The 21,054-nt window shown below is 32.9% G+C and overlaps 1 protein-coding gene across 1 annotated transcript; it reads right to left on the reverse strand.

The window, feature by feature from the left end:
- Positions 1 to 15,732: 15,732 nt before the first annotated feature.
- On the reverse strand, positions 15,733 to 20,754 carry LOC134231220 (uncharacterized). Its single transcript, XM_062713154.1, has 4 exons — positions 20,151 to 20,754; positions 17,335 to 17,458; positions 16,761 to 16,836; positions 15,733 to 15,768 (listed from the first exon to the last, which is right to left on the reverse strand). The coding sequence occupies exons 1-4, from the start codon at positions 20,218 to 20,220 to the stop codon at positions 15,733 to 15,735; spliced, it is 306 nt and encodes a 101-aa protein (XP_062569138.1). The 5' UTR covers positions 20,221 to 20,754.
- Positions 20,755 to 21,054: the final 300 nt, after the last annotated feature.

A 21,054-nucleotide genomic window follows, 5' to 3' on the forward strand; every position in this document is an offset into this window, starting at 1 on the left:
TTTAATTGATTTATTTTTTTCTGTACTTATTCATAATCCTGAAAAAATCCCCATGCCCCATTGTTTAACTATTGAGGTTCTTGTTGACGTACGTCAACCTGTTTTAGACCCTATTATTGGAAAAGGTCCCTATTATGAAGAATTTTATACGAGTATGACACGCAGGGTATACCCCTATATTTAAATGTACGCTTTAAATGTAAGCGACAAAGCAATGCATTATGGTTTCTGAAGGAACGTAATCAGATTGGGTTTTACTAGCCAGATCTAGAGTTATTTCAGGTAAGTAATGGTGTTCATGTTGATCCTAGCATAAATAATATAGCTTAGATTTAAACATATGCTGAACAATGACAACTTGTTACAGGTGTTCAAGGAAAAATAGCTTAAGATATGATTTTTAACAGACAACGCCCTAAAACCTTTTTTGAGAATTTCAGTAAGAATGTCGTTGTGCAGTAACAAAGATTCTGGAATTTTGTCTTGTTAGCGGATAAAATAGTACAGAACTTAAGACATTGATTGAGTTAGAAACTGTTGTCTTTTTCTAAAATATTTTTTTTTAAAGTTGAAATCACCAAAATATATTAAAAAGAACATTCTAGAATGACCGACCTAGATTACATTGAGGCCTTTAAACTGCTGGCAGATTGCACCTTTTTCAATGAAATGTTTAAGCCATGAATCAAATGGGTCAATGACCAACATTTAAGTTTAAGGAGTTCGGAGTTACCTATAATGAAAAATGTTTTTTGGCTATAGAGGTATAACAGTTTTAGCTCAGCTGAGCCGAAGGCTCAAGTGAGCTTTTCTGATCACATTTTGTCCGTCGTCCGTCCGTCTAGCTGTCTGTCTGTCTGTCCGTCTGTCCGTCTGTAAACTTTTCACATTTACAACTTCTTCTCAAGAACGACTGGACCAATTTTGACCAAACTTGGTACAAAGCATCCTTGGGTAAAGGGGAATTCAAATTGTTAAAATAAAGGGCCAAATCTCCTCACAAGGGGTGATAATCAAGAAAAGACGAAAATAGGGTGGGGTCATTAAAAAATCTTCTTCTCAAGAACCACTGGGCCAGAAAATCTGAAACTTATGTGGAAGCATCATAGGGTAGTGTAGATTTTAAATTGTTCAAATCATGACCCCCAAGGGAAGGGCGGGAACACAATGAGGAATCAAAATTTTACATAGAAATATAAGGGAAAAGTCTTTGAAAATCTTCTTCTCAAGAACCACTGGGCCAGAAAAGTTGAAACTTATGTGGAAGCATTCCTGGGTAGTGTAAATTCTAAATTGTTCAAATCATGACCCCCAGGGGAAGGGTGGGGCAACAATGGGGAATCAAAGTTTTACATAAAAATATATAGGAAAAATCTTTAAAATTTTTCTTCTCAAGAACCACTGAGCCAGAAAAGCTGAAATTTATTTGAATATGGAAGGATCCTGGGGTAGTGTAGATTTCCAAATGTCTTAATTATGATCAGTGGGGTAGGGTGGGGATGCATAATGTATTACAAGGGGGAAATCTGGTAAAGAACAGAATGGTCAAAGCTTCTCAGGTGAGCGATGTGGCCCATGGGCCTCTTGTTCTCTGATAAAATGGCATTTATACTGGCATTTTGTAGATACCCCGGCAAAATACTGTAAAGCTATGGAAACCTTATGAAAATTAACACTTTTTTCTTTACATTTGTCATATTTTCAAGTTTTCATTTCGTATATTCCTATTGAAGTACATGTACTGTAAAATACTAGTGGATCGAAAACACTGCATTCGCCATATTTCATATACAGCGAAATTGTCAAATGTCCTACCAGTATATAAATGTAACAACATTTACATTAATTTCTTTGTGTATATGTAATATATACCGGTAGATATTTCCTATATCAGTCTTCGTTATTCTATTTTTAAGATCATACTCAACGTAGTTTGAACTTTATTGGGTTCTTACCTAGAGATGAAGAGTTCCACTAAGCATATGACTTGTGTGCAATACTTAATTGTCTATACATGTATTTGTACATGTCTTCTAAAACAGATTTTGAAGCCAAAAAATCTAAAATTTTTCATATGTAATTTTTGCAAATCTTCTTTGAATAATGCAAAAAAAAAAAAAAAAAAAAATCATAACTTGATATCTTCCAAAAAAAAAACACCTAATAATGCATGCTTATTTCAGTCCATGAACATGTGATGGCACTATATTCTAAAATTAAGAATATATTGATTTGTTTCTGTATCTGGGGAATATTTGCTCTGATCTTAAATACATTTTCATTGTACATTGTATCACATTTTCTTTGCCACAAATATTCTCATACAGTGTTCCTAGGCAATTAAACGAATTACAAATCCAGCTTTATATCATAATCTTTTGTAATTTACTGAGGTTATATACATTTTTTGGGTATTACAGACAAGTCAAATCAACATTAAAATGATCGACGGACATTGGTTTGAGATAGCCGTACTTCTATCGATGGTATGTAATGAACATTGACATATGATTTAAATATCAAAACATTTTCTTCAGATAATAAATGTATAACATTGTACATTCATAATCTATTTATTTATGTTTTCATTTCGTAGGTCTATGTAAGCTATACCGACACTAGGATTTGCAAAGAAAAAATAGAAGAATCAGTAAAATATGTCACCAGTTGTCCTAAAAATAAAGAAGATTGGGACCGTAAAGATTTTTTTAAAAATTGTTCCAGTATTCAAGAACAGTGCACAGATGTTAAAGAATTGTTTTATCACTGTGTAATAAATACACCCGGCAACGAGACTTTAGAGGTCTGTGCTCCAAAAGCTCAAATAGTAGGTAAGTTAACAGCCGCAAGAACATATAATTATAACATGATGAAAACTTGAGAAGCGTCCTGAATTTTTTTTTTTAAATGTGCTATAAAAGGATTGTAAAGACAAAAACCCCACCAAAATATAATCATTACATGAGTGTCAAAGGGGAAGACTTATTTTTTTTTTTTTGTATAAAATGGAAGATTATCATAGATAGTGACATAATTTCTTTGATCTCTATTTCTTTTAACATTGCGTGAATATGGTTTTGTAAAATATTGGGTATTTTACGTTTGATATAATGAATGAATTTTCAGCCCTCAGCAGCATTATTTTTTTCTATCATATTTCATGAATTGAAATGGTTTAATGGAAGTAAAACATGTATATTAATGCAATATCGGATAAGTGATATTGCTTTACAATAAGAACTATCTTCTTTTCATGTTCAGACTTGTAAATCCCGATCTATTGTTAAGGTAGATGTGGACTGCACTGTACATGTACTTCTGTACTAACATGTATTTAAATTTCCATTTGAAATGAGTTTACATGCTGTTGATTTTTTATTAAATGATTTTATTTATCAACAGAGAACAGTTGTGCTGAATATAACGTACTGGGAGCGGTTATTCAGCCAAATCCATATTTTAATTGCAATCCGTCATGTCCAGGATCATACGAGTCTACAGAAGCGTATAAATGTAAGCATTTACAATGTTATGGAGAGAGATATTCGTATGATTAATGGTAATGACTTTTTTATGAATTACATTTATATGTAATATATATATGATGGTTTAAATACAAATTGTCGATGTCTTATGTCCATTAGTCACCACTATATCTTAGATGGTGAAAAATACATAATATTATGTTATGATCAATATAACAAAAAAGATATTTTTGCGATATGTTTCAAAGCCAACCCTATTTGTTGTACATAGAGGGCAAGGAGTTTTAGAAGGTATGCTCGTGAAACAAAGCTGGGAATCAAACTGATAAATCCCATTCTGTTCTCTGGAAGTTCTGCGTGTGATGAATACTTTCTGTTTAGTTTACTCTTACGGTCCTCAGAGATCATTTGACAATTTAGGGTATATAAACAGCGATATAAGAGCTCTTAGTGATTTCCAGACTGAAGTTGGTGAATGTCAGATTGTTATTCAGATAAGTTGAGAATATAACTTGCTTAACAAGTAAGTGTAAGGTTTTCTAGACTTCAGTGTATTTTACCGCACGTTTAAAAATATCATTTGACTTAGCTAGTAAGCACAAGGGCTCCTAGATGGTACTGGATATTGTATATATTGAAATTTAAAATCCATGATTGAGAAATTTGTAATTATTTGATTTATTTCATAAATTGCTCAGGCGGAGCAACCGAATCTTAGAACTGAGAAACGTTACACTCGTAGCAGTCTAGTCGAACACAAAAAACGGGGGTTAACGGAAGTAGGAAATTTCAAAACCTTACCCTCAAACGGGGTTACACGCATGCACAGACACTCAAAAAAGTGCCGTTTTCACGGAAAAAAGCGTGTGGTCTACAAAATATGCTGGTGCAAAATGATTGATTATTTGGTAGCTCTGTATGTACTCAAATTTGATAGATTAAAGATGTTTTAAGAGGTTGTCTTGCGAAAAAGTATATGTTTATTGCAAAAATTGAGACTTTTTCTCTCCCAAAAGCGTATTCTCTGCTTTGACCTCCATGCTTGACACAACATTTTTTATTCATAATTTAATAAAACGGATAAATAAACAAACAATGGTTTGTTTAAAGTTGAACTACAATCAATTCCCTTCCCCGGTTTTACAAATTTTGTGTAATTAACATGTAATTTATCATTTTTCGACACTTTCTTGTGTGCCCGTTCGAATTTCCTCTGTCCTGTAAACAAACTTTTGTGCTTCCGAAATGAGGTAAATAAAAACGAAAAAAAATATTAATTTAAAAAAAAAATTGTATTAATTGAAAACAAAGGTGTAGAAATTCATTTTTATATGTTTTTGATTTAAAAAAAATGTTTTTTCTTTAAAATAAGAAGAGTTATCTTTCTTGAATTCCACTTCCGCTTTCAAGCTTTGCATTAAGGGAAAGAGAACCCCATTTGAGGGTTCGACTAGACTGTGTAGTGGATGGACATATGATTCTGAAGGGGGAAATTAGGGATGGGGTGGGGGGAGACAAGAAACAGAGTTTTTTTCTTTCAAAGATATCTAAAAACAGATAATATTTCGTCTTCATTAAAACAACGACATAAGTATAATTCAAGATCGATAGGAAAAAAAATAAGAGACAATTTCGGCAATGCTGCCAACAAATTCCAAAAATCTTGTAGTATACCTTTACTTATTTTGCAGTCTCTGACCAACAGTACTATGATCTGCATGACTCAATTTATATTTGTAATTAATTGTCAATCTGGACACCACAGGCAGTATACACGATTCTTTTTCACAAGTTTTACAGACTTGCGCATTGTTGTCGGCCGCTGTTACGGTACTGACAGTGTGATAAGAGTGACAGTAATCACTTTGAATAAACGGGTGATAAATACATTGCTTTCTTTGTTTTCTTTGCTCTGCTCCTTGTTTTTATTTTTTATTTTTTTTTATGGAATTTTAATCTTGAAAACTGTTCGTTATCTCCATATATTATACTTTCATGTAAATTACTTGAATCTGATTCGTCGAGAAACATTTGATAAAAAACACTACTACCAGCTGAATAATGAAGCCACGCCTTCCTGCTTAGCAACAGTCAACATTGCTTGACGACGGGTGGTATTACAAAAAATAGCGACTGCGCGGAATTTATGCGCGCACGGTTCACTGTAATATGTATTTGTATAAAACATTCAGTATAATATAATAAATATAGCATGTAGTTCAGTGTAACATTGAAAATTTCCACCCCTCGAAAACCATTGTCAACCTCGGCTGCGCCTCGGTTGACAATGGTTTTCGAGGGGTGAAAATTTTCAATGTTACACTCAACTACATGCAATATGTATATAATGTCTCATCTTAAAGGAAAGCCCATAATTTAATGGATTTGGTTGAAGTCGTATATACAAATTACCTACTATATCTAATTTTTTTTAGCATTTGTCTATGCTATGGAAATGAGTTTGCTATTATTTTGTTAACAATACCGCACGTATGTGCTTGTTATCCCCTCGCGCAACTAATTGCGGAGGGGATATAACATCGCAAATATGCGTATGTGTGTGTGTTAATATGTGAGTGTGTTCGTTACACCTTGTTGGCAAGATTGACAGAAAACCTTTGCATTAACCATTCTCAGCGTTTACATACTTGTATGGCAGTATAAAAGTACAAAGCCTATTTATTTTCAAGTTTATTGTTGAAATATGTCTCCAGATATCATGTTTTTACTGCCTCGAAACCCTAACATTTTATGTACGACTTGACAATAAGCATTTGTGGGCAAGATTGACAGAGATCTTTTGCATTAACCACCCTCAGCGTTTACATACTTGTGTGGCAGTTTAAAAAGATGAAGCCTATTCATTTTCAAGTTCATTGCTGAAATATTTCTTCAGATATCGTGTTTCCACTGTCTCGAAACCCTGACATTTCATGTACGAGTTGACAATAATCATATCCGTTAGGGAACCCGTTAAAGTTTGCATGAACCAGATTAAAAGACTTCGATGAACGTCGCAGTGTTATTACCAAATTTTAACAGGTGTCTGGGAATTTGGGGTACACGTTATTCCTGAAAGCTGTAAATACAATCGACAAGTTCAGTTAACCTCTCGATGTATGTACATTGTTTTCTTTTTCACTATGAAAAAATGCATATTGCCTGGAACCGTGAGATATACTTAGGTAGGTATATAATTAAAATCACTGAAACATATATATTGCATAAGTGATATGTTTCTGCTAGGAATAAGTGAAATTGCCCAATTACGTATGCACATTATGCCCCCTCCCCCTTTCTCACTAAAATGTGATGCAGTTTGATTTTTGTTAAATAGACATCTCAACCTCCGATATAATTATGTTTATCAATAAATAGTGCTGAAAAACAAGTTAATATATTATAAACTTCACTACGCCAGATATGTTATCCATGTTATGCCCCTCCTTTAGCCAAGAAGCTTTGCTCTCTGCATTTTGTAAAAAAAAAAAATGGATCATCACAGACATCCCACTTATATTTTTGTCAAATTGAGGGAGTTGATCCTAATGTTGGGGATCTGAATACCTATGTTTGACGTGGGGACCGTGTAAACCAAGGGCCTATGTCCCAATAGATGCTGGAACAAAAAGATCTCTCACTGTTCAACGGTCATCAGTTCCTATTATAGCAAAGAATATGCAGCCTTGTACCGGCAAGCCTTGATATGAGCAACAAATTCCTGAGAGGTACATTAAACAAAATACATTGTACTATCAACGTCTAACATGTTTACCGTCCCTCGAGAGAATTTATCTCTTATGAGGTACTGCTATTACTACTGAAGTTCCTGTCGCGAGGGGATGCTCGGCTTGGCAGTGCCCTTGTTAATCAAAGTGTTTAAAGTCATGTACGCTATATGGACGCCGAATTAGTGTGAAACAAAATTATTAATGATTTGAAACACATGAAGTGTAATAAAAAAAAAAAATTCGACAAAATTTCACTATAAACCTCGTTGTAATAATAAAACAAGTAAGCAATATCTGGCATTTAAGAATTTAGTTTTGTCATGAATATTGATGAAGGAAGTGCGTAGATAATATGCTTAAATATTGACACGCATGTCCTCGGGAAATCACAGTCATGAAGTACGTTGCATTCTGACAACAATTATTAAAAAAGGTAAATATGTGTCATAACGGAATAGATGGTTGATACTGATTAGATTAAAAGTATCATTAAGAGTAAGACGCTTGCAATCCACGTCAAAAGTGAGTAATACCTCAAACGGCCTACCTTGTTTTTCTCACGCCATGCTTGTTTTTCAATTTAAAAGTAGCGACGGCGTCACTAGATGGATTTATTTAGGGATGTATTCTTCTGATACACGGAAAAAAAACGTGCATTAACTTACCACATGCTTATATATCTGAAAGTGTAATATCCTAGGAATAATTTAAAGACAAGAAAAGTGTATGTTAGTGTTCATCTAAGAGAGATTCAACCCCTCCAACATAGGCCAAAATAGAGCATGGGAAATTTCATTAAATTAGCTATTAGACCATAAAAATACCTCATAAACTCATAAATAAAATCAAACCTAATTTGGCTTAAATTTACTTGATAGTATTGTAAAGTTAATTTTTTAAACAGAATATGAGCAAATAAACACCAATTAGATAACTTGTACCGAAAAATGTTGTACACCGGTGTTAAAATTAGGCAAATTTTTTCCCATAAAAATGCTCAAAAAACAGAGAAAAACTTATTCTACAAATAAACTTTTTGAGAAAATTTTTGAACAGTTACTTTAGGTATTTTGGTTCCTTTTCATGGGATAAAAAGTAGGGGGTAGTGTACATATAAGAAAGTTTTGATATTTTTTTTATATCCCCACCCCCTATTTCTTTTTCAGCATTTAATGAAAATAAATTAAGGTATTAAGGCTTCAAAGTATGCGTTTTATTCACCAAATATTCAAAATTTGTTTGATAATTTCAGGTAATAATTGCAATTTTGTTTAGAAAAGCTTTTATGAACAAAAAGTAATTATTTAACACATAAAACTTCATAATTTTAGTTTGTTAGATGGCCTCTCTTTCTCTTGCCCTGTGGGTTCTGAATTGGGTTCTGGTTTGTGGTGTTGGATGGTGACTTTCCTGGGATAAGTCAAATCCAGTCCCACTTTCTCAACCTGATTTGCATGGTTTTCTTCATCTGATTTTCGTGATTCTAAAAACCTGCTCTCTTCTAAAGTTCTTCATTTGTGATTCTTGTGACAACAAGACTTACCTGAAAAAAAAAAGTATTTTAGAAAAAAAAATTATAATTACTGGTAATTTCATTGTTCAAAAAATGTAAAATTATTATTTTGTTTATCTGACTTTGTTTTTATGAACCCAAGCCTGTAGTTTAGAATCAAATAATTTCTCTCTACGTTTTATGATGTTTCAGAAATATTCTATTTTTTAACCCGAATAGGCCGCCATAGAAGGGAGCGACCTTGTTTCTTATCGAATGTAAACAGCTAAAATTAGAGATGTTATCTTATTATTTTCGTACGGTATGTCTATAATTTGGGATAGTTATTCTGCATTTACAATATCAAATGAAATTTGTCATTTGCTACGAGCTAAAGTTGCAATAAAAAGGATAATACGAATGCTGTCGTCTGCACAAATCTGAAAACGATCCGTACATGTATGTGACATGTTTATGCAATGTTTCAGTTTACGATTTGACAGTATACCAGGTATTTTAAAACTTTTGTTTCTATAATGCATAAACATTGCTATTTTCAATAAGTTTGAAAGCACTGGAAACCTACATTTTCGCTTTTCCACTGCTACTGGAACGTCGTCAACACACTTCGACGCTCTAAGCTGGCATGTTTGGGGCGCCGCTTTCGAGAATGTACATGACCTGATTTTGATATCGGCGATTTTTAAAATGTTTTCAAATTTCTGTCGACTCTTTTATCGAGAATACTTTTAACGGAGTGTCATTCGGCATTCCTGTCGCTTTGAAAGGGGCGATCACGGTCTTCTTCCTCTCTCGATCATGTCGATTTCACTTCTTAGGCCTATGTCGTAAATATCGTAATTTTGCACACGTCTTGGTCATCAATACAACTTAGAAAGATTTTTTTTATTTAAAAATAAATATGGTTAAACATGTAAATCATAAAACCATAAAAAAAATGTTTGTAAATTGTTATCAGTTTGAATTTTACGACATGTCTAAGTACGAAGACCCACTTGGGGTGAATTGATCATCAGAATTCATCCTTAAGGAATCACTGTCTAGTTTTGAGAGTATGCCAGGGACATCAACAATTGTGGGAAACATGGGATAATTTGCATAACGGGCTTCGCAGGTCATGTACATTCTAGACAGTGATTTCTTATATTTCAATTTCATTGTGAAATAAAAATGTAGACTTAGACATTAAAAATGTAGACTAATAGATTTAAATCACACGAGGACTTCCATGCCAATTTCAATAGTCCTCGTACACTCACGTCAAACACAAAGGCAGCCGCACGAGATTTTCATGCATATTTGTCCTCCGTAGCGTCAGACACAGAGACAGGTGCGCACGAGATTAGGCCTCCTTAGCTGCTGACTTATCGACCTGCCTAATTTACATTCCGGCAGAATTATCAAGAAATAAATTCCGCCAACTTTCAAACAGTTATCACAGAGAAAAAAAATAGGAATGAAAATATTTAAAAATAGCTATTTCTCTCCTAGCACGGTTAAAAATAATATTAATAATATATAATTTGATGTCTTTAAAACGCTTTTAATTTTAATGATATAATTAACAGTATTTTCGTAACTTTTATTGATGAACAAAATAAAGAAATTTCCAATTTTATTCAAACTGGCGCAATTTATAGCGTGTATACTTTTAATATGAATCATCTATGAAGATTAACACTTTAGATACACACTGGCTATTGGATGTAAATGTATACGTCAAATTTAACTGACATAAACAAACACGAATTTTCTAATTGTCTGTATGTGTGCAGTTGAAGACTGTGCCACCACTTTTTTTCAAGTTTCCCTAAGAACATTCGCAGAACTTGATATAAATGTACCCAATATAGAGGTATGTGTGTTCAAAAGACGTTTTTGCAAAATTTGTCAGGTCAACCATGATAAAATAATTGTTTTTTTTATAAATGTTTCACACAATACGAAATGGCATGCAAACAGTTAAAATTTAGAATTATGCAAAATGAAGGTATTTTTTCAATATATTTTTTTAAGAAGATAGACAGAATAAAATTATTTTGCAGAAGTTTTCTAGTGAAAATCATAAGATATTTTTTAAACTTATTAATATTTTTTTTCTTATTTTGATTAATATTTAATGTGTTTTGTTACAAGTTAAAGATAGGTTTTCCATATAAATGTAAAAACCGTTGCACTTGTTTAGTGCGATTATTCAATGATTAGCAAGAGAATGTATATAATTAATTTGAGTGTATTCATGTGTACAAGTTTGCCATGTTTTCAACGAGGTGGCTCATTAAATTGTTCTTTTCTCAAGGTAATATTCATGTATTTAATAGATGTTAACCATTTTTTAGAAAATATGAATAAAGAATGTTTTTCTTAACTCGAAAAGTGATGTTGCTTTTTTTTTAATCGAGAATGTTATTTAATACGGACATAAAATACTTGGTAACAGTAAAATATATTTCGATATGAACATTTTACCTTAAATTTTAACTATCACAATGCGTATTCTGTTTAAAGCAGCAGCAGCATTTTCTACAAAGTACAAAGTCTGCAGAAAAAATGTAACTTATTTTTTTTTATTTCAATAAGGGGATTTCCTATCGACATTGAAATTTGTTAATACCTCGATTCAGTACACATACTATGCTTTTTCAACGTGACTGTGTATCGATGGGACCAAACATAATTAAGTACATTGTGGGGTATACTATGCTGTTTTAATGAGTATTTAAACATAACAATAAAACGACTTTATAAAAATAAGTTCAGTTTATTTCATTGATTTCTTCATAGTGAGCTTTTACAGTACTAGTGCTGCGAAAGAAAAAAATATATAATTGAAATGACAACCGGTATAATTGAAATAATAATTCTCGTTGGGTATACATGCATGTTTGTTTAATTCTTGTAGTGTATCCTCAACCATTATTAAATCATTGTTTCAAAAGTAGTTGCAACACAGATATTTATTAAGAATTAAAAAAAACAAGATGTGTTTGTGAAACACAATGCGCCCGGCGGCAACAAATTAAAAAAAAATTGGCATAAAGGTCACAATGAAGGTCACAAGGTCATTGATCATGGTGTCATTTGAAAGATCTTGATCAGTGAAGTATGCATGCCAAATATAAAGTCTCTATCTTTCATGGTTCAAATGTAAGGTGAAGGTTTAAAAAAGCTATTTTTAGCACATAAGACACAGTCAAGGTCACAAGGTCATTGACCATGGTGTCATTTGAAAGAGCTTTAGTAGTGGAGTAGGCATACCAAATATGAAGTTTTTATCATTCAAGGTTCAAAAGTTATGGCCAAGGTTAAAGTGTGCAAAAACTCTATTTTTAGCATATAGGTCACAGTCAAGGTCACAAGGTCATTGACCGTGAGGTCATTTGAAAGAACTTCAGTAGTGGGTTAGGCATACCAAATATGAAGTTTCTATCATTCATGGTTCAAAGTTATGGCCAAGGTTAAACTTTACAGACAAACAGACAAACAGACAGACAGACAGAAAGACAGGACAAAAACAATATACGCCTCGGATCTTTCGATCTGGGCGCATAATAAAAATCAAACAGTTGTATGTATATAAAGATCTGATTCAACAATAAAACTATTCATGCCAATTGCAACAACACTTTGTAATATGAATTAAACAATGACTTTCTTTAACAGTTCAGGAATGTTACAAAAATGTTTCAAGAAAGCACAGTACTGAGGAGTCGACCATATCATTCGTAAAAACAAATGCTACTGCAGTGTTCAGCTCAAACACTTCCAGGTATGTTGTGTTAAATTGCTTAACTATATTTGAAAGAACTACATAAAATATTTTATTATGAATTCAATTGCCACTTGGATAAAAAAGATATTGTTTGAGAATAATTTTGAAACTGAAGGAAGATAAGTAAATAAATAAACTAATATTATCAATTAAACATATAGCTTAATAAGTGTATTCTAATAAATCCAAATTATATAATTTGTTTTAAGAAAATCCAACTTATTGATCTTTAATGTGTAAAAAGTTTGCCGCATGGCACAGTAGTTTGAGTGTTAAGTAAGGAATCAATCCTTAGAATGCGAGATCGAATCCGACACTATTTGAGGTGAAGACCTATCCTTCGGAGGAGACCATATAAATTGTAGGTGCCAGCAGGAAAAAAATCCATCTTAATGTCCCTGAGTGTCTAGTATAGGGCAAAATTTGCAGCTCTCCACCTGCAAAAGGTGGCGTCTCCATATGAGTGTAAAATTTGCGCAAGGAACTTAAACCTAATTCGATCAATGAATCAACTAATGTGTTACATCGAAAAAATATGTTTACACTTTTTCATAAATTACATGTAACTATTTTGTGAGATTTAATATGAAAATATTGATCTCATACTTTACATGTATCAGAAGATTGCCTTTGTACCAACCGCTATTGATATTGAGCCACTAATGGATACGAATATATTATTGAGCATTGCAACTGTAACGCTAAATACCATATAATATATCATTGAATGTTGACCTTTCACCTGCTTATGCTAAATTGTCGCTTAATGAAAAAAAAAATATTAAGGAGATTAGCATGTCAACTATTAAATCAATGATTTATGACATTAAATGACTCTATATTTTTAGCGATTGCTACATGACCCTTAATTAAAACATCATTTAAAGAGAAAACACATTTATGAGTCATGATCACAATCTTAGGGATTTTTAACACCACTATTTAGACAAATAAAACTGAATTTTGACATTTAACATTCGGTAACGGCAACGCTTAATATCATAAATTATTGAATTGAGTGTTGAACTTTTACTGGCTTATGCTAAATTGTTTTTTAACACTACTATTTAGACAAATAAAAACTGAATTTTGACATTAAAAATTAATTACAAACAAAAATATTGTAAATAATAGATGTTAGGTCATTTTTGTTTTGTTTTTGACTTTACAGCGTACTTGTGTCAATAAAAAAACACTTACTCAGTCAATTTCGAGCGAAAAACACTTACTCAGTCAATTTCGAGCGATGACCGGTTGTAAGTCTATTGTTTATTGAGAACGCAGCATTGTTAAGACTTCAAAAAAAGGGGGGGGGGGCTAGTTTATACGGGAAATGTTTACTATGAAGTCACCTAAAAATAGGTACATTTTATGAAAATGGCGTTAAAGAGGTCAAAATGGCGATTCAAAATGGCGGACATCCAATTTTTCTAATTTTCTCCTAATGTCGTTAAAATGGAGAAGTAATGAGTGAATATCTAACTGAGTGTATTAAAACTATAAAAAATATAATAAAATGCTAACACTATTAGTTTAACTCAGAAAATTTAGCCGTTTTTTCACTTAATTCGAATTTTCTCTGATTTATTTGTCTATTGTTTCTTTATTCTTCTTTGTTCAGGATTTCACATTTGCCAATACCCATATACTGCAGATTTATATTTTTTCCTCTACATCTCTCAGTTCTACAATTGAATGATGGTGCAGCTGTAAGTTTAAAATCAAAATGGCGATTCAAAATGGCGGATATTCCTTTTTTTCAAATTATTTCTTAATGTCTTTTACATAGTAGAAAGTGTTTGTGAATATCTTATTGGGCGAGTACAATTAACTAATGTAAAATCCCAATAGAACACTATTATGAATACTTTAAAATAGAAAATTTAGTCGTTTAAATATAAATGTGTTAATTAGCTCAAAACTGAAAATTACGTCATATTCACTCGAATTTCGAATTCTCGAAAATACTCCAACTGCTTGATTGTGAATATAAATTACAGTTTGTTTTTTAATTTATAATTATAGTATATTGATTATTCCATTAAATATGAACAAACAAAAAATATCAGAAAAGATTCATGTTTTTTCTGGAAATAGTTAAAACAAACTCGACTTATGAGTTTCCAAATTTCCCCCCTCGTATTTGACCGTGTTCCATAGCCTTTAAGCCTCCGTCCACCTAAAATCACTCCCGAATCCAGTCTTTATCAACTCGCATTTCTACCTCAACATCCCTCAGCACACCATAAAATATAACTGAGAAAATTCATTTCCGATTTCATCGAATACTTGTTCTAGCTTTTTAGCTTTTTAGCACTTATAAGAACTTAGTATTATCTCCTAACATCTTCTATTCCAGCTTTATTTTATATGTTTCACTCTGTCTTCGGAATTTTGGTATTTTTGACAGTCAAGTAAAACGGTGCCCTGTGTCAAGGATGACAACCAACTTGGCACGTAGATCTTTTCTCTGGAGTTCGAAAAAGAGTAAGCTCACAGGGGGCCACCAGAGAAATCAAAATCCTCCAAAAACCGATTATTTAAACTGATAGTCCGCCGAAACATGACTGAAAAATAGCCAACTCGGCGTTAAACAATATACAATCAATCAACACTCAAGGAAAAATACATTTATGTTCAAATGTTAAAAGTCTGTTTTGTTTTCCAAAACCTTATGCAAAATGAGCTCACTAAATGATACCCCCGTCACCCATATGAATACCTACGAATACACAGTGTCCATGTTTTGCCATATGAAACCAAAAATATGTGTTGGATCAAAAAGTAAAAGAGGAAGTTCACAATGGCAATATGTAATAAAGGTTCTGTGAAAGTTTATCAAATTTCATTCAGTGGTATGAAACGAGTTACGGATAAGAGACGGGTACCCCAAAGCGTAAAAGACGGACGGACATACCGAGGGGGGGTTATAAAAAAAATATGATATTCAAGACTTGTAGCTCTTTATTTCGTGACCGCGTATAGATTTTTTTTCTTTTTGGGTAGAAAGGTCATTCTATTAGCAAGACAATTCTCAAACTTCATCATCTGGAATCACATTGTGTGCATATTTTGGTGAAAAAAGTTGTAAAATTATGCAATTTAAGTACAAATGATACAAACAAAAAATGAATGCCAGGATTGGTATACATTTTATGGCCTAATTTCATTGCAAATGATGAAAATAATAAATTTCTAGAATATAAAGAAGTTGTAAACCTTATGTGATGTTCAAAAGTCTGCCATTCTGAAGCCATCCTTGTTAATCTATACGAATATTTTTTACTTTAAATTCCATTTTTGTCCAAATTTGAATAAAAAATTTGAAACTACGCGCTGTAATTTATTCATTTTGTTCATTTAAACATGACTCAAGTTGTTATATTATTGTCAAATTCTTTGACAAAAGTTTGTTTGTATCATCTGTCCTTAATAGCGCCTGCAGATTCCTCGTGATTCCTATAATTAACAAGCTTTCGTACAATAGGCATAAGCCATTCTTGACTTAGATCTAGTCAACACTTCTCTTTACAACAAAATTTTCTTGAACACTCCAAGAACTTTACAAGGCAACTTGATCCACACTTATCGTTAGGATAGTGTAAAGTTGTATCAAGAATCGAGGAAGGATTGAATACAAACATTTTTTTCTGTCAGATTTTGTAAATTTAATTTTTTAAAAATTTTTATACACTGTTCAATACAAAATTGGTGGAGGAGGACCGTTCACACCATGAAAAATTGGAAAATGCAGTTGAATTTTTTAATGAGAATAACAATAATATATTCAGATTTATATGATGTAACAATTACTAGCCCTTTAATTGCTCGTGGTTCATCATTTTAAAAATCATACTAAGTTATGTTGCACTAGATCTTTCACATGAACATAAATATTTTTTTCTACACTGGACTAAAATAAGATCAAGAATTTCCAACAACTGATATGATTTAGCAACCCTCGAACTACAATGTTCACTAGCCTTAATGCTCGGTGAATACTGCTCTTCGGGTAGCTTAATTTTCATATTGTCCTCAAAACAGCAATTATTGTATGATATTATTAACTTATTATATAAAGAAGCATGATACATGTATGATGGATAATAGGTGAAATGTCTTTGGAATTGTCCTAAAAAATTTATATTAATAATAGAAGTAATTAAACAAAAATCCGTTTTATAAAAATCCTGTCAATAATGAAAATATCCATTAACTTCCATCACATATTTGAACATTATTTCATGAATAAAAAAAACCTTATGTTTGGGAACCGATGGTGACTGATCACGTTCACTGCAACTTTCCATCTCTGTTTCCTTTTCCATATCCGACCTAGGTAGTAAACAGTTAAACTGGATTAACTTAATACGAGAAAGCTTTGAAGTAGAATTGTGATAAAAAAGCAGAATTGATAAGACTTACCGACAGTTGAGAATAAACCGATAATGTTTTGAAAAGTAAAAATTGCATATACACGTTAATTACAGCATCATGCATACGATCATAAATTATAAATTTATTTCTTTATTAATTTTATTGGGTTTTTTTTTTCGGGCGGCCATATAGTTAGTAGGTATATAACTAGTGCGGTGGTAAAATTTAAAAGGAAATGCAATTATTGAAACTAAGGAAATATAAACTTCCTAGTCAGTGACACACAAAAAATTCGCAAAATTAATTTTTTCCCCAAATAGATCTATATGTGATTGGCCTCGTAAAAAGTACGTTTACAGCATTAACACGAAAGATTTTTTTTTCTTGACAAACTGAAAAAGAATTATTTTTAGCCCTCACAATTGCTTTAATTTTATTTAAGATTATCAAACCAACCTTTCACAATCAGGATAAGTACACTCAGAACTTCGGACCTCGTTTGCATCTGCTTCCGTTCCTTCTTCATTGGTACCATGGGTGGAGGTAGATGTTGCCTCTGGCTCAGTTTCTTTTGACACCACTTTAAAGTAAAAATGACAACAGAATGATTAATACTAAATACTATAGTATAGTAAAAATTATGTCTATAAGCACTGCTGGAAAATACATGGTCTATAACAAGCAATATCAAAATGGGGAAGGGGGGGGGGGCAGAAAAGGAATGACCAAGCCTTCCATGTTCCATTTTCCAAATGTTCATTGATTTTATAACAATAGAATTTAAAAAAAAGCATACAGGCCCACTACCTGCCGTTCTACAATCAGGAACAAGGATTTACACTGTGATATACCTGAATTATTTAAAATCATTTATAGGTGGATCGAGAGATTTTTGAAAAGGATCAATTGAAAGTCGGTGTTTTACATAACTGAACTAAGATCTGAGCGTGGCATTTTTTTTATATTTAGAGTACGAGTTTCCAACTGTATCGGAGATACAGGGCGGGGCGTGAGGCGAGAGCGATAGCTCGCACCGGGCCCCGCCCTGTATCTCCGATACAGTAGGAAACGAGTATTCTAAATGACTTGTGACATGACCTTTCCAATGACCTCACTAATTTACATGCGTATTTGGGTACATATATCTCAACCAATCAGATGATTTTTCAGAAAGTTGATTTAGTATCCCATTTTAAGCTTTCCCAACTGAAATACAGAGAGAGGTGGACGTGCAGGTATTTATCATTTTAAAATAATTATTTAGGGGATGCATTATATAATTAAAAAAAAATAAATTTAGATTTGATTGCGTAGGTTTTTTTCTCTATTCGGATGTTGCCGACATTTCAATTTAGATTTAAGCTACGATTTAATGCAAAACATTTTAATATATAAGAATCACGTGGGAGTGTTTTTGAAACAAAAATACTTCGGGGAAAACGTATTCTGAGAGAAATGTCCGACGATGTCCTCCACCTGTCGTAAGATAAAAAAATTGAAATAATCAGATTAAAAGAAAGCGGGGGGAGGGGGGGGGGGGGGAGGATTATTTTACCTTCATGTTCTTGATAAAATGTAGAGTAACCAAAGGGGATCCCAGCACTCACTGGTGCCAACTCAATCCTTGTGTGAGTTTTTTTTTTCGATTTCGTAAATGATTTTTGCTAAACTTGTACGCTTTTAATTTATCAACAAGAAACGATAGCACCACATAATGTCTTGGTTGGTTATAAATCTACCCCTCCCCCCGAAATATACGAGTTTCCACTTATTTTTACTTTTTTTTGGGGGGGGGGTCAAAGTAATCATTTGTGAACTGTCCCACTACATGTACCTCCTTTCTAAAATTTTTGAATCCGACACTAATAACTTTACGTTGTAAAATTTTATTCTTAAAATTCACCTCAAATTTTGAATAAAAACTGGCAGTGCTTTTAAGAGTATTGAACGAATTTTGTGTCTGTATACAGATTCCACAGGTACTTGTGGACATGACCCCCCCCCCCCCCCACTATACACCCCTGGTCAAAATATTTTTTTTTCTTGTTTTGTCATGAATTATGTTTCTAGTACTTATTTACAACGTATTCCATATGAAAAATCCAAAAAAAAAAAACCCCATAGATTTAACGATTTACTAAAAAAGTCATACCCTGGTATTATAAAATAGAGAAGGTAAGTCACTTAGGGTTGTTAATTCGGACCCCTCTTGATTATCGGGCCTAAAATATCATATACCTACTACATGTCACCAAAATGTGTCATGATATCTTGTTTCGGTAGAGATTTTTGTCGTTAATCGTGCCATTTAATTCCCCAGACATTCCCCAGTTATCCGAGTATGTCCACTTCTCTAAAGAGAATATATCGCAGATACAGTATGCTTGACTTCAAAGGAAAACTCGCCGGGTCATGTCACAATTCAAAGATGGAAATGGAAAATGGGTCAGGTAATGAAGAGAAAAGAAATTCATAAAACCTTTTGAAAATAATACTGGTCAGGGAATGTTAAGGAAAGCATCATCACGAAACTAAAATCGTGCGGAGGAAGATGGGGTGTTGAAAGTAGGGGAGGGGATCTAAACATACGTCCACTTTCAGCATATTGCCTTTATTATGTCTATATTAGGTATATTTGCAAAAAAGTGGGGAGGGGCTAAGCCCCCCCGCCCCCGGTTCAGACGCCCATGTAATGGAGATATTTATATTATGACAACCCATACGGTGCCCCACTAACGACGTCACTTTATAAATGAGAATGTGATAGGTGAGTTTACATCGGACTTGACAAACATTCCTGTGTGATGACGTAGATTTTTAAAAAGTTTTGAATGGGATGTTAATTCTATTAACGTGAAAAGTCGATTTTATACTCTCTGTTTAGACGATCATAAAATTTTTAAAAGACTAGGCTATGTACAGGATCGAAACATGTGTAGGCCCCTACCGATGTAGCCTTCGTCATTGCATCGAGGCCTAGTTGCATCACAGGCTGGATTATTTAAAGTAGCTGTTTTCAAGTAAGTCTTACATTTTAAGGAGAAAATTAAGATATAATCAAAACGACAGAATAGTGTTATTATGACAATACATCATTTATATTACACGTGTTGTGTGAATGGTTGGTGACGTCATCATCCTGAGCAATTTTGTCAGACGATGTAAACAAACATAACAAGTAGACTGGTTTCATTTGATTGAAGTATAATTTGATTTAATGTAATTTTGATTTTAATTTTTTTTGTTGTCTTGGATAATTGAAAAATACGTACCTGCAAATGCCGGCACAGATGACTCAAAGCCGCCTACAATGCCACTGAAATTTGGAAGATCTTTCATCATCTCGATGATCTTCTCTTCAGTGGCAGTAAGCGGCTTTGGTGGAGGACCTCCTCCGGTCAATTTGCTTTTTTTTCTAGCTTCACTAAAGCTTTTCTTTGTTGCAAATTACCCCACTTAAATTTAACTTGCTCTACAGTGCGTTTTTGCACACCGATGGCATTAATCATAGCCGTAACCTCTGCCCACATAGCATTTTTTTGCGTTCGTAATTTGGTTACATTGTTTCGCTTTAAGAGTTTCCTCATTTTTTTCAACAAACTCCGTCAAAAGGGTAATTTCTGCGATACTCCAGTTAGCACATCTCTCTCGTTTGGCAGCCATATTCCATACAGTTGTAAGGAAAACGCACGCGCAGACGTATTGAATTGCTTGTTAACTAACGTCGATGAGTTCAGTCATAGTTAACTAATGAACGTTTAATTACGTTTCGTGCAACCCATTTTTAATGGCTAGTTACGTAACTGACAGTTAAATTTTTAACTAACAATGAAAGGCTTAACTTACATTTAATTTAACTAACGTTCGTGCAACCGAATCTTGTTATTCATTTTCTGCAAAACAAATCAGAATTAAGCAGTTTGGGTATTTTACGAAATCGAGTGTATAACACGTCATTTGAATTGCCATTTTGAGCTAAAAAAACACATTTTAAATTTAAACGACTAAATTTTCCGATTTAAAGTGATCATACTAGTGTTCTATTTGAATTTTACCTAGTTGTACATCGCTCAATTAAATATTAACAAATCCTTTCTCCTATGTAAACGTCATTAAGAAATAATTGAAAAAAAGGAATATCCGCCATTAAAAATCGCCATTTTGACTATAAACTTA

This window comes from Saccostrea cucullata, unplaced genomic scaffold (genome assembly GCF_032062105.1).
Source record: "Saccostrea cucullata isolate Sc308-1 unplaced genomic scaffold, CSIRO_AGI_Scuc_v1 ctg1243, whole genome shotgun sequence".
NCBI lineage: Eukaryota > Metazoa > Mollusca > Bivalvia > Ostreida > Ostreidae > Saccostrea > Saccostrea cuccullata.

Excerpts from the sequence above, each read along its gene's own strand:
- LOC134231220 (XM_062713154.1), bottom strand. The coding sequence starts at position 20,220 with ATGATGAAAGATCTTCCAAATTTCAGTGGCATTGTAGGCGGCTTTGAG. Across the intron at positions 17,459-20,150 it reads ATCTGTGCCGGCATTTGCAG|TGGTGTCAAAAGAAACTGAG; the intron begins GTACGTATTTTT and ends TTTACTTTAAAG. Across the intron at positions 15,769-16,760 it reads CATCGGTTCCCAAACATAAG|ATTAACAAGGATGGCTTCAG; the intron begins GTTTTTTTTATT and ends ATATTCGTATAG.